This window comes from Neoarthrinium moseri (genome assembly GCF_022829205.1).
Source record: "Neoarthrinium moseri strain CBS 164.80 chromosome Unknown scaffold3_Wmoseri_CBS_16480, whole genome shotgun sequence".
NCBI classification, from domain to species: Eukaryota; Fungi; Ascomycota; class Sordariomycetes; order Amphisphaeriales; family Apiosporaceae; genus Neoarthrinium; species Neoarthrinium moseri.
Window position 1 is genome coordinate 634,649 of NW_026055117.1, and position 16,984 is coordinate 651,632.

General features: G+C 55.8%; 5 protein-coding genes across 5 annotated transcripts; 2 read left to right on the plus strand and 3 right to left on the minus strand.

The window, feature by feature from the left end:
* Positions 1-593: 593 nt before the first annotated feature.
* Positions 594-2,696, minus strand: JN550_001571 (uncharacterized protein; the record flags this gene model as incomplete). The annotated part of the gene is made up of 2 exons (XM_049312769.1): positions 594-1,522; positions 1,748-2,696. 2 exons carry the CDS (start codon positions 2,694-2,696, stop codon positions 594-596), a joined length of 1,878 nt encoding a protein of 625 aa, XP_049176422.1.
* Positions 2,697-5,604: 2,908 nt separating this feature from the next.
* Positions 5,605-7,834, plus strand: JN550_001572 (uncharacterized protein; the record flags this gene model as incomplete). Its single annotated transcript, XM_049312771.1, has 2 exons — positions 5,605-6,221; positions 6,526-7,834. 2 exons carry the CDS (start codon positions 5,605-5,607, stop codon positions 7,832-7,834), a joined length of 1,926 nt encoding a protein of 641 aa, XP_049176423.1.
* Positions 7,835-9,040: 1,206 nt separating this feature from the next.
* Positions 9,041-10,240, minus strand: JN550_001573 (uncharacterized protein; the record flags this gene model as incomplete). The annotated part of the gene is made up of 1 exon (XM_049312772.1): positions 9,041-10,240. One exon carries the CDS (start codon positions 10,238-10,240, stop codon positions 9,041-9,043), a length of 1,200 nt encoding a protein of 399 aa, XP_049176424.1.
* Positions 10,241-11,280: 1,040 nt separating this feature from the next.
* On the plus strand, positions 11,281-12,385 carry JN550_001574 (uncharacterized protein; the record flags this gene model as incomplete). The annotated part of the gene is made up of 3 exons (XM_049312773.1): positions 11,281-11,335; positions 11,422-11,951; positions 12,107-12,385. The coding sequence occupies 3 exons, from the start codon at positions 11,281-11,283 to the stop codon at positions 12,383-12,385; spliced, it is 864 nt and encodes a 287-aa protein (XP_049176425.1).
* Positions 12,386-12,957: 572 nt separating this feature from the next.
* JN550_001575 (uncharacterized protein) lies at positions 12,958-15,465 on the minus strand (the record flags this gene model as incomplete). The annotated part of the gene is made up of 2 exons (XM_049312774.1): positions 12,958-14,057; positions 14,301-15,465. 2 exons carry the CDS (start codon positions 15,463-15,465, stop codon positions 12,958-12,960), a joined length of 2,265 nt encoding a protein of 754 aa, XP_049176426.1.
* Positions 15,466-16,984: the final 1,519 nt, after the last annotated feature.

Consider the following 16,984-nt stretch of genomic DNA (forward strand, 5'->3'; position numbering starts at 1 on the left):
CCGGCCAACAGACCTGTCGATTCAGATCATTTGTCTTGCAATATGCGGAGTGTGCTGGGTGACGGCCACATACAACACGGTCATAATGCACATACGATTTCATGAAAGGGGGGTTCTTGTGCATTGCCTATCTAGCCTAACAAACGCAGAGTGGAGGACAAAGTATGTTTTTATCCGCATACCATGTGAGTGCTGATACTCTGCACGTTGTATTTGCCATTTCCTGCGATACGCATCGTAGACCAACATTGTGCCTGACCTGGTAACAAGCTATAATCGTGCTGCCGCCAAGGCAAATTCACAACCCATGCTTGTTGTATCCAGTCGAGCTGTCAGTAAATGATTTGTGCCAAAGGTCCTGGATCGATGATCCCATGGGCTGTCGGGGATTGCTGAATAGACGGCAGGGGTTAGATCTGACGTAGGGGTTTGGGGAACAGTTGGGTCAACATCATTCCCACCAACGAGTTGACCACAAACTATTCTTTGGGGTTATGACCAAAGGGGTGAAGCCTTGGCCGTAGAAAAGAGTCCATACGAGATGCGTCCTGACAACAGTCAAGTATACCATCACATGGACGATTCAGGAGCCGCTAAGACACAGGCACGCGCGTATCATGGCCTCCGCCTTCAGGCCCGCCATGGTCGGCGTATCCTTCCACGGAAGATGCATGCGACTCGAAATCCAGACCGCGTGCAACAGCAGGGCAATTGTCATCGTGAACATCGTCCTCGTAGTAGTCGTCCTCCTCGAACTCCTCGCTGTGAATATCCTGGTTGGGGTCATGGTCCATAGGCGGGACTTGGTTGGCAGACGTAGCCGGGTTTCGATCCTGCGCCGGTGCGTTGTTCTTGGCGGGAAGCTTGCTGGGCTTCTTTCCCTTTCTCGACTTCATCTTGGCCTTCTCCAACAGCCGGCGGCGCTCAGCTTCCTCCCGTCGGCGACGGCGATCCTTGATCTCATATTGACGTATCAAGGCCTCGGGAGGTCGCCCAAAGATCCTCTCGTACTCGCAGAATTCGCAGATCCAGACATCTTCAGGCGACGGAGGATGGTGGTAGTTCTTATACTCCTGTTCTTGGCGGCGCTGTCTTGCGGCTTGGAGCAGTGGATTTCCACGTCGTTTCGCTTTCTTCGGCGGAGCATTGGCGGGTGAAGCCCCTTTGCCCACAGCGTCCAACTGCCCAGATGGCAGGGTCTGGGTACCCGCCGACCCGGTTTGAGGTACCTGGCCCGGCTGAGGTCGCGCACTACCCCCGTAGTAAACGTCTTTGGAGTCACCAGTCATGATCCCTTGCTGACTCTGGTTGTTTGCTGTCAAGTGAGAAGACGAAGATTCCGACCCGGGCCAAGAGACTGTCCCCGGTACTTGGGAGTCGAAAGTAAACGTGAATTGCGAGGAGTCTGGGCTGACTTTCGTGGAAGCTTGCTGATGTAGTAGACTTATGTTTTCCTGGCCCGGGGGCACTGGAAGCTTCTCAGCGCTGGCAATGGCGTTTGAGATGATACCTGCATTTTCTCCTAAGGTGTTCATGTCAGTTGATGATTGTTTGAAGAAAATATCAAGGATGCCGCCCCTTCTCTCCCAGACCAGAAAATTCTTGGTGGATTTCGGAATGAGAGCCGGGTTTCGCCGTACCAACAGCCAGCTGAGAGGGGAGAGAGAGAAGGGCAACCGCAGAAGCATTGCTTGGGTAGAATGGGCAGAAAGAACACCCCAGGAGGGGGATCACTTGTTCGACATACCTGTAGGGACGGGGTACTGGCCACCAGATCTTGGCTTAGAGTTCTTGACAGGCCAGTTGGAGTTCGGGTCAGGTACTTGTCTCAAGGGGCTACGGCCGCTGCGATTTCGCCCATAACGGCCTCGTCCCGGGCCCGAGATCCCTTGTCCATTGGTGGCAGTGCCCCCGGAATAAGCGTAAGGCGAGGGTGTGGCAGCCAAAGCATCGCCCGAACCCTCATCTCCGGTCATGGGCGGCGAAGGCACCCCCAAGATGCTCGCGTCGTTGAGCGCGTGAGCACCGTTCAAAATGCTCTCCCCGGCCGTCGGAATTTTTCTCTTCTTCTTGTTGTTGGTGTTCTCAAACGAGTCGTACCCGTCGGCGGAGGATGCTGTAGAAGGCGGTGGCTGCGGAATTTGGTGTCGGCCTTGACTCGCTCTCGGAGGTGTGCGCATTGCGTGAGCTGAAGACTCGTGAAGTGGCCGTGTGGCCAGTGACCTCCTATTCCGGTGAATATGACCTTCCTCGTCGATCTCCCCGCCTAGACCATGCCGACGGGGGCCAGGTTCCTGAGCCAGCTCTGCCCCGTTCTCCTTGTTGACCACGTTTCCCAGCTCGGCTCCGGCCGTCCCGGATTCTGACTTGAGGTTGTAAGGGTAGTAGAACAGCGGGGCGTTGTTCTGGGGCTCCGGAGGGTACTTGATGGTGTCGGCAACGTCGGGGGACAGGCGCTCACGCAGTCGGCGTTTGGGAAGAGGTCGTATCGGCCGGTCTGGAAAGAGCGAGGATACAGAATCTGGAGACATATTTTCACAAGAGTCTGCTGATCGACCACGTCGAGAAAAGGTTAGCCACAAGGCCGCAGGACCGAAAAGGCAGCCCATCATGGCAGCTGAAGGGTTTGAGGCCAAGAGAGACCAGACTTGCACACCCCAAAGCTTCCAGGTGGAGCGATCAGGAATCCACGACATGGTGAAAGGAAGAGAGGGCAAGACCAGGAAAACCCCCCACGATGCCAGCGACTTTGCAGGACATCGTGAGTGGCAGCAATTAAAACGCCGTGATCGTGGGTAACGCGGGGCACAACGCAGACATAATGCCCCGGCGGCCGGGAAGGCACAGGATCCTCGCAACGCATCGCCGAACGTGAACTCTTCTCAACGATGCATGAACAATAGAAGCGACATACCCATCACATATCGAAGCCAGGTCCTCTAGGTCTTCTGACAGCCAGCTGTCTGATGCAAGTGGCTTTCCTCCGTCCCCTTCCTGTTCGGGGGACGGTTCGCTCAGAAGAAGTCCAGCGGCTCGTCGACGGGCGGCCCTCAGTGGTGAGCGACGAGAGGGCTCGGCGGATGCCTCGATAAGCACCGCAGCGGTATAAGGGTGCTTCCAGGGGCTTTGGCCAGGAATCTATGTATGAGAAAGGTTACTAAAAAGGATCATGATCTTGCGTGCAGTCACTATGAAAGCTAGGAAACGGCGTCCTATGTGGAGAGACAGGTCGGGGTTCGCTGGAGGCGCTGCCCAACAACCTCACAGCAGGCGGCGGACTGGCTCCGTATGCAGGAGGAGCCACTGGGCCGGGCCCAGCTGCTTTTTCTCATGCAGGCTGGGCTGGTGGATGGGTGAGATGCGTGCAATGTACCTACAGGAGGGAGAGCGGAGAGCCAAGGGGGACCGATCAGGGCACCGAGGGGTGTGAGAGGGTGAAAGGCCAGCCAGAGGGGGAGGGAAGCAAAAGATGGACGTCGACGGCCAACGTGCAAGGTTGCAGTACGCCACGGGCGACGTTTTGTTCCCCTATCCAGGCGGCCCGGGCTAAGCTCTGGGTTTCGGCGGGCTGGAGTCTGGGGGCGGTGGGATGCTGGCGAAGGCGCCTGTCTTGTCGTCGATGCCGATCGTCTCCAGGGTCGCGAGCGGGACTTGCTCGGTTCGTCGTGCTTCCAACAACGAAGAGAGGGAGAGAGAGACAGAGAGAGTGTGTGTGTGTGTGTGTGATAGATATGGTGGGCAGGCTGGGTGTCGGGTCATTCACTCATTCAGTGCGTGCGTGCATGCATGGCAGGTCACGGAATGGATTGGACGGATGGTGGATTGTGCTGGCGATATGGATATGGACGGTGGACGGGTCGGCTTAGTGGGCCGTTTGGGGAGGTGCAAGGGCCGATAGCAGGTCTTTGACCCTGCTGTCGAATCTCATTAATCATCAGCCCGGGCGCCAGTGGGAGAGTGCCGAGTGTCGGGTGCACCTAGACATCTCTGGGACTCTGGGACTCTGGAACTCAGGGCTGTGTCTCTCTGCCTTGTGGGAGGCTTGGGAGGGGCCACCTGCAGGCGGACTCGACGACCCCCCCCCCCCGAGGTCCAGGGCTCCGTGTAAGACGGGAACAGCCCATACTGCCCCTCCACTGACAGCTGGAACCGTTGGAGCTGGCCCACCGGCTGAGGCACCGATTACTTGTCCTGGCCTGTGAATGGATGCACGCATGCTGCCTTGTGGGTTGGGCTCTGGTGTTTCTGAGATGGGAAACCTCAGGTTGGGAAGTGGGGGGGTTTCCAAGGTTGTCTTCTGCCGTTTGTCGTCGTCGTTTACAGACAAGCTGGCTGGCTCTCTTCGTTGCCCGTCGGTGCCGTCTGCCTGCCGGGAGGAAGGGGTCGCCGGCTCACAAGCCCATCTCGCATTCTTCTCGCAACGGCTGCCCTCTGGCGGGTTGCCATCTATCTACCTTTATTGGTGCAATCCTCCCCTCGCTCACAACAGGAACGTCGAGACAGCACATATCGTCATGGCCTCTGCCGACGCTGACACATCCAAGCGATCCAAGCCCAGGAGAATAGAGGGCGGCCATCCTCACCATCTTCTTCATAAGAGCGAGCAGTAGGCCAGCGTACTTTCTCATCGGCTTGACTACAGCACATACCACTACCTACCTTGCATGATTTACCCTCGAATCATGATCTGTCTTTGGGACGTCGACACATGCCGCCGACTTGACGGTTGACCCTCCGTGTGTGTCACACTGTCCCCTCCCCGCCGTGGATCATGGCTGGCAACACTTCTACTTACATGGGGCCCGCCCCAAAGCCCAAAGCGGGCGGAAGAGCAGCACGGAAGATCCATGGTCCGCTGGGTTTTTGTGGCCGGCTTTTGCGTCGACACTGGCGGCCATCTGCCAGAACAGGAGCCAGAAGAGGAGCACAGCATAGCACAGCACAGCACAGCACGGCACGGCACCCCTGCAGGTCAGGGTCAGAGGCCAAGGCCAAGGCCAGGAAGAGAGAGCTGCCCGCTCGCTCGGTGGTTGTGGTCAGCAGGCGCCGATGCCGTCCGTGGCCCTGTCTCCAAATCCAAAAATGTCCAAGGGCGAGAGCGAGAGTTTAGAGTTGGCGAGGAGCGAGACTGGCTGCAGTGGAAAAGTCCCCGCTTAGATCTGCTACCCGGCGCTCCAATCCCACGCCAATAGCCCGTACTGCCTACACAGTCCACCTACCACCTGCTCTACGATTCTTCTTCCTCGTCCGCCCTGCCCGCTCACCTCTCTCTCGTCACCGCGTGCCATTTGTCTTCCCAGCGCCCTGTACAGTCATGCCAGATCCCCGCCCGCGCCTCCAGAGTGCTCAATCTTTGTCGTCCTAGCCAGAGCATCCCTTCCAAGTTCAGACTCGGCCGCTCTCCTCCCGCGCGAGAGCTCTCACCCACCACGGCCCTGCCACGGTCGGCCGGTCCCCTTACCACCCTCGACCTGCCTCTGCCTCTCCCGGGCGCTCACCCGTCCGCCCTTGCCACAGACGACCGCGTGCTCCCGTTGACGTAGACGCGCGAATCCCCGCGGGCCGCCTTGAAACCCCCCCTTCGAGTCGCTCGCCCGCCGAGAAATGGCCGGCACCTCTCCCACTCGACGGTCTTCTCGGGCGCGAACGACTCAATCCCAATCCCAGCTCTCCTCTGCCACGTCCAGCTCGTCTGGCCGTGCCGAACGACCGACCAGAGCCCTCACCAAGGCCTCCTCCCCCCAGAAGTCCACCGGCAGCGCCTCGCTCTCCTCGGAGCCCCCCGAAGACTCGACCGCCGCCACGGCCAGCGGCGACGACAACCCCCTCCTCCGCCGCCGGAGCACCCGCGCCCGAGACGACGATCGCGACAAGCAGCCCAAGGTAGAGCTGCCCGAGATGGCCATCGCGAGCGACGACAACGAGATCCAGGAGGACGACGAGGCCGTCCGCTGCGTCTGCGGCTTCGACGACTACCCTGGCCTGCCGCCCCTCGACGACGACACCAAGCAGCATGCGCTCAAGGACGCAATTGACCTCGAGCCGCTCTTCACCATCGAACTGACCGACGACCTCGCCGGCTTTTTCGTCCAATGTGACGTGTGCAAGGTCTGGGAGCATGGGCTCTGCATGGGCATTGTCAACGAGGACCTGCTCCCGGACGACTACTACTGCGAACTCTGCCGAAAGGACCTGCACAAAATCTACACGGCCAGCAATGGGTGAGTACACACTCGATTCTGTCGCGCGCGCCCTTTTCCAGCGCTCCGTTGCGACCGTGCCGGCGCGGTCTGCTCCATTGGCTGTGCTGTCTTCTCTCAGCTCAGCCGTGGCGAAGCGCTGGCTGACAATCAATCGCCCGTCGATCACCCCCTCTCTGCTGCAGCTTCCACGTTCCAACTTCCAGCAACCCTGCCATGACCCCATTCCACCACGCCCACGGCCAGTCCCTCTGTGAAACCTGCCAAAAACACATGCTCGTTTCGCCCTGCAAGCTGAACATGCTGACACGATGCCGCCTCGCAGACAAAAATACTCCATTTACCTACCCCTCCACCGACCCTCGCGGGCGACCTCGAGGGCTACCTCGACCGCCAAAGAGGGTGCCCGCTCCCCCAGGAGCGGTGACCGCAAGAGCTCGCGGGCCTCAGCTGCAGCCGCTGCAGCCCAGAGCGCCTCGGCCAAGCGGCGGTCGACCATGAACAGCCGCGATGCGGCCTACGACGAGGAACAGCTCAGGCGCGCGCTGGAGATCAGCAAGGGGGATGCCATCACCGAGGAGCCCGAACTAGGCCCAAGGCGTCCCAAGAGGGGCAGAGACGACGATGAGGAGTACGTGCTGCTTGCGCTCGAGACTTCCGGCCCGGCTAACCGTGGTGCTTGCAGGCAACCCGAGATCAAGAGGCAAAGGACAACATCCAAGTCGCCCTCGCCTGGGGATCAGGCCCTTTCCGCCAGCCAGGAAGAGTCCGAGGACGAGTCGGGCCTCCGCAACGGGACCTCCAAGAAATCGTCCCGGCATGTAGTCCGCAGCCAGCGTGAGAAGGCCGAGCGAGACGAGCGCCGTGAGGAACAGGAGCGCAAACGAGCCGAGGCCGCTAACAAACGCAAAGGCCGAGCCGAACGCCGCAGAGCTGATGGTAAACCCGCCACTGCAACTACCATTGTCGTCAAGGTCTTTCAAGCTGATGTGGATGCCGATGCAGACTCTGATCCTTCCGAGGAAATGCCCCTGGCCACCCGTGCCTCCGTCAATCGGTCTACCGAATCCGTCCATCCGCCGGATCCTCCTGCATCCTCGCAGCCCGCCCCGGACACGCCGCCCGCCGACCAGGTCCCCGCCAGCTCCAATAAAAAGAAGCCTCTCCCGCTTCCGAAGAAGAAAGGAAGAAACCAGTACACCAAGGAGCGTGACTCGCATCTAAACGAAGGTTCACCCGCAAGATCCATGTCCCGAGACATAGCGCGTGACAAGGACGAGCACCACCCCAAGATTACCCACGAACCCGGCCCCAAGCCTAGCAGCAAGGCAAGGGGCGGCATGAACTCAAAGATCACCATGACTGACCTGAAGAGGCGCGCAAATAACCTGATGGAATTCATCGGCCGGACTCAGGTAGAACTGGCCAGCGAGCCGCTGTCTGAAAGGAATAGCCAGCCTGCAAGTGAAGAGGGAAGTCAAGTCAACGGAACAAACGGTGACAGGTTGGCCGGCGACGCCGCTGCCACCACCAACGGCACCTCCGCAAAAGACTTCAAGGATCTGAGCTGTGTGGAGATGATGGATGCGTTGACCAGGGATCTGGTCAAGTGGCAGCAGGAGTATATCACGTGAGATCCTCACCTGTGTTTCGCGGGGAGAATGAACCTGCCCGTCGTTGTATTTGTGTCCCGTCTCACGGGACGGATGGTGTCATTGGCGTTCGGAGGGTTGGATCTCGGTACCATGCCAGATCTTTTTGATTTTTTTTTCTCACTACCAACTATCATGTTGCATTTTCCTTGGCGTTATAGTGTACATCGGACGGGCCCGCCAGCACGGGTCGTGTGCGTCCCCATAGGTTCAAATGGGAAAAAAGGGAAATCCCCTCAGTTTGCTCAGCAGTTGCAAGTCAAGTCGTCCCAATTTTCAGAGGCGGCGGTCACAGGGTGTCCGCTGCGACGTAGCGGGTCTCGTGTGATGGGCCAGGGCTGTGAGGACCAGGCAGGCGCTGTATGCGGGTATGTTGTAGTTGCATGCCACGGTATACTACAGGAACCTGTATGCACGGGGACTAGAACAAGCACGCAATCGCGAAGCTGGTTGAGCTTTTTGAATATAGCATTCGAGAATCAGTACGGATCATGCCTGCTTTGCCAGATCCGAGTCCGTGATTATCTGGAAGTAAATGGCCTCTGGAAAGGCATTGTAATGAGTGCAGACGTCTTCCCACTACTTGCGCCAGAAAGTCGCCAGCGGTCGCCAGCAATATATGTAGCTGGGCGCTCAAGTCAGCCACGGTTGCAAGGCAGTGCTAGAATCGAGTTATTGTATTATTTGTTTCCGACTTGACTGTACAAGACGGTTGGGCCGTTGCTATATATATGCTACACACAGCCCTGAGCTGGGAGTCTCTCAAGCGTATCAATGAACACCTTATTAATGTACATGCGATGCTGAACATCAATGGTATCGGCTGTATCAATCTCTAATCCTCCCGGAGATGGCCACCAGGGCCCTGATTCTGCTCCGGACAGGCGTGTCGGGAGTCTGATAGATCAGCAGGAACCAAATCTGGCTAGCTTCGTCGAAGCTGCCCACTCGAGATGACCGACTGCCTATACTGAATGTCTTGTCCACCTTCAGTGCTACAACGAGCCGTAGGATTCGTTATGATGGTTGACGTCTCTGGCCGCTTTGCACCATTACCTGGGGCACATTTCCGTTTGTTCAAAAAGATACAACCGCACTGGTGCCCGTGTATCCGTCCCTCTCCCGGACAAGATACTCGAATTTCTCTGCTATCTGCCGTTCGCTTGTAGCCAAGCTCAATCATGAGCTTCATGGGCCACCGGCGGAAGCCTGCCTCTTGGCAAGTTTGTAGGCCTTCCTGGCCTCCTTCTCCCGCTTCCGGGCCTGATTCATGCTGATGGGCTCCTGGTCGCCCACACCGGCGCCCTGTCCCTTCCGCGCCCACTCGCGCAGCACCTCCTCGTTGACCTCGTCCAGGCCGAACTGGCCCAAGTTGCCCTTGCGCCACTGCTGCACGACCCAGGTGGCGGCAAGCTCGCGGCCGGGAGCGCCGCCCTTGAGGAGCTTGCCGGTGCGCACGGCGACACCGTCGAGGAAGGCGGCGACGTCGTTGGTGGGCGGGCAGAAGTCGGCGTAGGCGGCCGGGTCCTTAAGGTTGAGCCAGTACAGCAGGTAGTCGGCGACGGTCTCGACGGGGACGATGCCGTCCTTGACGCAGCCGACCAGGCTCAGCTTGAGCATGGACTCCAGGTCGCCGACGTAGGGCACGAAGACGCCCGGGGTGTCGAAGACGAAGACGCCCTGCTCGATGCCCGCCGCGCTGTCCTCGGGGATCACGCGCACGGGCGACGACAGCTTGCGCGTGATGCCCGGCTGCGCCCCGGTCCGCGCCGCCTTGCCCAGGTGCATGCCGACGCGGCGCATGGCGTTGAGCAGCGTGCTCTTGCCGGCGTTGGGCATGCCGACGACCAGCGCGCGCAGCCCCGTCAGCGAGTCGGCCGCCGCGGCGCGCTCCTTCATGGCGTCCAGCAGCTTCTGGATCGTCTTGGGCTGCCGCTCGTCCGTGAAGACGACCTCGGTGCGGCCCGGGCCGAAGATGCCCCCCGCGGCGCCCGCCTCCCCCGGCCGGTGCTCCGTGATGATGCCGTGGCGCTCGGCGTGCCACCGGCTGAGCAGGTTCTGCTGTGCCTGGCGGAAGCGGCCCGCGGACGGCGGGAAGCCGAGGTCGGACTTGGTGTAGACGATGATGCGGTCGCGGCCCGCGAGCGAGGACTCGAGCAGCGGGTTGGTCGAGGTCAGGGGCACGCGGCTGTCGCGACACTCGATGATCAGGCTGATGTTGGATAGAATGCGGCGCATCGACGTTAGGGCGCCCGCGTGGTGGCCCAGGAAATAGGACCGCGATATCTGGGACGAGACCTCGAAGGTGGTGCGCGGGACGAAGCCGGAGCCGGAGACGGCTGTCGCTGCTGTGGCGGCGGCGCCGGCCGCCTTGAGAGGTGCTGCCATTCTGGTAACGGCCTCTATATCAGGGAGGTTCTGTAAGTTGCGTCGAACAAGGGCTTGAGCTCATTTTGGAGGGAGCCGCGTCCCCTGGTTGTAGAGATGCACTCGGTCAGGTCACGATGCTGAAGGTATGTAAATTTCCAGAGCTAGCAGACGCGATAAGATAGAGTTGCGGTCCGAAGATCCCTGCTAGCTTGTGGTCCCTTGAATTTGCGTGACGCCGGTGACGCCGGTGACGCAGGGCCGACCAGGGTCCTGGACCGGATGCACTATAAAGAACCCTCTGCCTAGACTGTGTATTGAATGATGTTAGAATCACAGTCGACTGTACCACATGCAGCTATGTCATAAATACAAGCATCTGCGGCTCGATGTATTCATTGAGTGTCTCATTTACTATCGAGGATGTGGTTTCGTTCAGGTTTCATGGCAGATTGGTCTGGTTATCCAACCGCATGGAGCGTGTTTCTGCTCATTGCAGAGTGCTACAGAGATGACAGAGGACATCTTCTTCCCTTTCCCATCCAGACCCTCGTTGAGTCTATATGAGAGCATCAACATTCTTCGTAACGCACATGCTCGTTTCAGCATGAGAGGGATAGTTTCGCCAATGATTAGACATCGTGTGGGGATGGGCTGCTTCGCCAGGATTCCCCGCTGTCGACCCTCCCACCTTTCCAAGTGCTTCCCCTCATGTACCCCAACCTGATCCCCTTCTCCCCTTGGAACCCCAACAGAGATGATAATGGTCTCTGCGGGTGTGTATATCCGCTGATAAGTATTGAAGCTACTTGGCAGACCATTGTCGTATCTGCTGACATCAGTAGCCGGCCAGGCCGATAAGTGGTCAACCAGGTGCCTCGGCATGATAGAGGTGTAGGACTTTCACGAGGGCTCTTTTCTTACACTTATGAGATTGATCAGGTGACACTCTTGCTTTCTGCCCACCACTTGTTTACCCTTAATTAGTGCTTTGGGACTCTCTAGTTTCATCATCGTGAAGAACAGTGAAACGACGTCTAGCTTGAGAAACGCAGAGGACTATGGCGTCCTTGTCCGTAGCCGGGAAGTATGCAATTATCACTGGTGGAGGTTCAGGTATGAAAATCTGCCTCCTAAATCTATCCAGGACCACTCTTCATACTCCCGAGTCTTTTGTTTATAAGATTGACGCCATTGTTTAGGGATCAACCTGGCCTTTGCCCGCTTGCTCCTCTCTCGTGGCTGCTCAGTCCTGATTGGAGACTTGAATCTTCGCCCTGAGGCACAGCAGCTCCTATCAGAGTATCCTTACCCTCCAGCCTCCTCACGTCCTTCAGCCCTGTTCCATCCCACCGACGTGCGGTCCTGGCCCCAGCTATCGGCGCTCTTCGACAAGGGACTCTCCTCCTTCCCACGTCTTGACATTGTCTGCCCCGGCGCCGGGCTTTTCGAGCCCAGGTTCTCCAACTTCTGGCATCCGCCGCGCACGGCAACAAACCCTGACACGCCCTCTCGGGACATAGCAGCCGATGTGGGAGGCGACGGTTGCAATACGTACGCCACGCTCGACGTCAACCTGACGCACCCGATCCGGCTGAGCCAACTTGCCATCGGTTACTGGACGCAGCAGCGCGCGCCGGGATGTCTTGTGCACGTGAGCAGCATAGCCGGTCAAGCGGCGAGTATCGGCACACCGCTCTACTTTGCCAGCAAGCATGGGCTGAGTGGATTCGTGAGATCACTTGCGAGGTTGAGGGACGAACTTGGCATCCGGGTTGGAGCGGTCGCCCCTGGGGCTGTAAAGGCAAGTTAACTGCTACTTCTGACGTGGCCTATTCAAGCTACAAAACTTGCTCACAGATAATTGGTGCTGATATGTGTTTTCAGACACCTATGTGGGAAGAGGACCCCCACAAGGCAGCCATGTTGGATCAAAAGAACGACCTACTCATTGATCCTGAAGAGATCGCCGAGGCAATGCTGCAGTTGTGCGAGAATCCCGAGTACGGCGACGGCACCATACTTGAGGTCTTGATAGCTAAGCAGAGAGTGGTGCCAACATACAATGCCGATCGCCCCTCCGGAAAGGGTGTTACGGTGCCCGGGTACGCCAAGGCAGAGGAGGAGCTAATGGAGGGCATTAAGAATAATGGGCTGAAGACGTGATGTCTTTTGGTGCTTGGATCCACCTTCAAGAATTCCTCCTTGAAAGCTTAATTTTTAAGTGTAGCTGGTACAAAGGAGCTTGACCTAATTTGTTGACCTTTTTTTTCCCCCATCTGGATCGATCTCCCTTTGATGCAATGTTGATTGGAGAGTCTTTCTCTTGCTTAATCGATCACAATCCTTTCCGATTTCCCAATTGGAAAACCATAGGCATGTAGCTTAAACCTCGTCACCATCTGCTTATCAAACTCATGAAGCCAGTCACTTTCCACCCCGTCCATCTCCCTGTGCTGGTGTAGATCTTGCTCTTTGCCTCCCTCTTGGTGATCGTCTCCATTGTTTTCTTCATGCAGTTGCATTGTCTCTTCTCTTCCCCAGCCATCTTCATTAAGGGCCTTTACCCACCTACTTACGTGATCGCTTTCCATCAGAGAGCCAAATATTTCTTGCTGCTTAGCTAGATATCGATAGACGCTATTCCAATCCCATAAACAGCTATCCATCCTCGTTGTAAATTCGTGGCGAGAAGCTTCACTGGTCCTTGGTCCTGGTTCGTCCTCAGAATTATCGTTTTAGCTCTTCGAGAATAAGTCCAATATCAGCAAAGTAACGTCAAGACTTGTAATCTCGGCGTTGAGTCCGGCGGTGATGTTTTCTTCAAACAGTTCATAGCGAGCAGCCCACTCCGCCGGAATACTTGCTCCAGTAAGATCTCCAACCCAGCTTGAATTCATCATCGAAGTCCATCTGCTACACTCATCTATAACTTCCATGGTGACGCTAGCCCAGTTCATGAGCCTGTAAATAATATCGGAAGCATCCTGAATAGAACCATCCTCCGGAGGTTCAGATCCAGCATAGTGATGGCCCCATGATCCACCTGCAGGGATTAATGACCACAGAAGCTTGTTTAGTTGCTTCAAGTGTCCAACGTGCGAACGGCTTGGCGGGTGGTAGTAAGAAGCATCTCGTCCGCCAGGACGTACTGCTTCTAGCTCGATGAGGTATAGTGCAAAGTTCCGGCGGTGGCTATCACTCCTGAGATACCACTCCATTTCATCCCTTAATGTGAGCCACCTCTTCTGCAGACTATCTCCACGTGATTGATTCTCGAAGAATAGAGTGGCATCTGCCAATCTTTGCATGGTAGACATGAAGCTTCCAGAGGAAGTTGGCCGCGCCCACGATGTGGCTTGGTCTGCGGGTCTTAAGCTCTCATCCACTCCGCGTATCACTTCTTCCTCTGTTGTCGAGAAGTCTCGAACAGCAAAATAGCCTTCTTTGGTTCTCGGGGGATCATGGCTCATAGGCGCAAGACTGCACAAGGACACGAATGAATACCGGGACTGGTGAGACGAGCATTTCAGGATTGCGAAAGAGCTGATGCCATGTAACCAAAACACGACCTCGTAACCTGTAAGCGATTCCACAGGACAAAATAGATGAAATTCTCCTGGGCCGTAGTCTATCAAGTCGCTGATCAGTGGGGAGCTCAAACTTGCATATGATCCCTTGGCCGATTTCGACGTGCTGAAACGATCGCATATTCGACATATTCTCATTGCCGAAACCTGCAGGGAACCATCTTCCGAAGCAATCTCAACGCTTGAATTTTGAGGTGGCTCGAACAGGAAGATCTGATAAGGCCTAAGCCTTGATTCAACCATGGCGTCTGGAAGGTACTTGTAGTACGCAGGTGAACTGAAAGCTCTGTTGCTGACAGGGCGGACCTAAGTCCAGTCAGGGACCCAAGATGGAAGGTGACGATTTGTGGCTCCTGCATTTGCATATTTCAGGACGCTTATCCATTCATCGCAGCACTGCCCCATATAAGAAGCTGTGCCAATACAGATCCGTTCAAAACTTTGTGTGTAATCAGGAACGAGTGCCAGTTGTTTCCTGAAACGGATCAAACCTAGGATAGCGAAGACCTTGTCACGTGGATCCGAGCACAAGCAATCCCTCGTGTCAACGATGAGTTCAACAAAGTTCATCTCCGTGATATTACTTCGGAAATTTCTGTACCGAGTCCATCGTGGTATGTCGATGAGCGAGCGTAGACTTTCAAGGCCCCTCAATGGCCAGAGTGCTGATTGTGTGCCGCAACATATCACAGCGGATTTTGCCTGAATAAGCTCTTGAACAACCCAAAGCCTCTTGAAATAGGGTCGTCCGAATATGTCTTCCAGTTGTTGCTTTGTGTGTTCCGCTGCTGTACGCTGTTCTAAGTCATGCTTGAGCCGTGACGCTTCAAGATCGGAAAAGATGCTTGCACGATCCTGTAATACCAGGATTTCGAGAGCTGCACCGCTCTCCGGAGATTCCTCTCCAAGATACACCACGACGCTCTCTGCTTCTGCGTAAATTCTTGGTATTAGACTGACTTGTGCTGACCTCTCTGTATCGTCGTCCTGGTTGATGCAAATGGAATCAACCCAAATGTCTCGGGTCAACCTAGGTCTGCGTATATTGGACAGAGCTCTTTCGCAGTTCCTCGTTGCCACATAGATATCCCAGTACGGACCGATGAAGATAGGTCTGCATCTGGTTGCATCCCCCGACTCGTCAGCCCAGGTATAGGAGAGTGCTTCAAAGATTGGTGGACCTTGATCCAGCTGGATGTTGACAAAATTTGCGTGAACAGGATCACCTGGTGTACCAGGGCTCAGCCGAAGTAATCTGATCTCGTCTGACCAGATGAGGTTCGTATATCCTGGAGCACTCCTCTCGTTTGCGGTTTTCCGCCCGTCTTCTCCATGTGTCTCCTTGACCTGACGCTTGGCAACAATTGCCTCTGAGCCATCTTTCGATGAGTCTTCTTCGGACTGTACTTTGGAGTCCGTCGCAGACCCAGAATTCAAGCCCCGCGGGGCCGTTGCGCCAAGATATTTTACCGACTGCGGCCAGGAGAGATTCAATGGTAGCGAGCCAGAGTGTGAGGGGATCTGGGGACCGCGTAGCTGACTGTCCGGCTTAACGTCATCAACAGGAAATATCGCAAAACAGTGCGAACAGCAAGGAAGCCCGCCGATTACGCTTACATCTGGCAATCTGCAGTGAGACTCGTGCCAGCGCGACATCGTGTCGCCAATTGCCGAGTCATTCAGAGTAACTCCCAACGCGTTGCGTAAATGTTAGCTGGCCAACATGGGCATGCGAGAAGCCACATGACCCTTGTGCTGTGCCTCCACTCAGCAGGACTCCATAGGTCACCGCCAAGACACTGTCAAAAATGCAATTGGCTCGTACTATACTGATCCCCACCAGACTCCCAGGTATTTATAAGTGTATCTATCGATGAGCCGAAACCGATCAGGGGAAGAATTCTACTATTGTGCCAAAATAAATTCATCGCCTTGCTCAATTTCGCTTAAGATCTGACAGAACCAGTGTATTCAATAATCCATTCTGATCCGTTATGATAACTAAATGATGGAGCTGGTGGACATGTTGCGATATATCCTTAAGGCATTACTGACGTTACCAACGAGATTAACGTGCGATCTGAAGTCTGGAAAACATAGAAAATGTGCCGACACTGCTCCCTACGCGGTTTGTTGGTTCTCGAGAGACCGCTTTCAATTTGCTACCCTGATAAAGAAGAAGTCACATGCGAACGCTCCGTGACCACAGCGCAATGTTGGTAGAAGCGGACAAAGGACGCGTACATAGCGCAAGGTTTCAAGTTAAGCATTTTCGTGTTTCTTGTTTGAGTAACATAGATCCCATCGTTAAAGCTCCAGTAGCAAAAGAAAGTGGAATGACGCAGTGGGACTCAGCATGGGATTCCACTCGCGCACTGTATGTCACCTTTTGCCCTAAGTTCGCCCTCGAGGTCGTTAATGACGGACATGAGTCGCAGAAGTTTGCTGTAAACCTCCAGCTCAAGAGTCGAAATAACTAGATACGGGAGCAGTGGAAAACAAAGAGATGGATGCGCCGCCCACCTTTAGCAATACTCTATTCAAGTGATACCCTCATCCGGGGTTGCAAATATGTTGTGTTCCAGCCGAGAGCAGGTGCTTCATAGTCTTGGTTTGGTGCATAAATGCACAGTCATAGGTATTTCTTGGATGGCCATAGGTCAAACCCTCATCCACGGTTTGCTATGTGTGTGGATGTGTGTTTGCTTGGGGAGGGGGTTCTGAGTTCAGGTGACATCTAGAGAAATTTATCAACCATTGCGACTTGAAGGAGCTTCCCTCAATTATATGCCTCCCCTGGAATACTGTGAAATGCCACATGCATCTTTCAGAGTGTGCCCATTGGTAGTCTAAGGTAAGTATTCTTCCAATCAAGCCTCTGGTCTTGCTCGAAAACATCTTCTTCACTCGTCGTCGTGCATATTTCCAGAAAGCCATATGTCTCAATGTCGCATATGGAAGTTGCCGTTCACACCCTCCAGTAAGTGTAGGTCGGGCCGCAACCCCTGGCCGGATGTCGGCATTCCCCCAACGTCCCAACGGTCACAGCAACTGGAACTGGCAACAATTACAAGGTTATGTCAATTGAGTTATGGGGAGCTTTCCCCTCGTTCCGGAGAGCCCCTGGCTACCTTACGGCCCCGCAGTTAGTGTGAGACATACGAAAGCTGCTGGA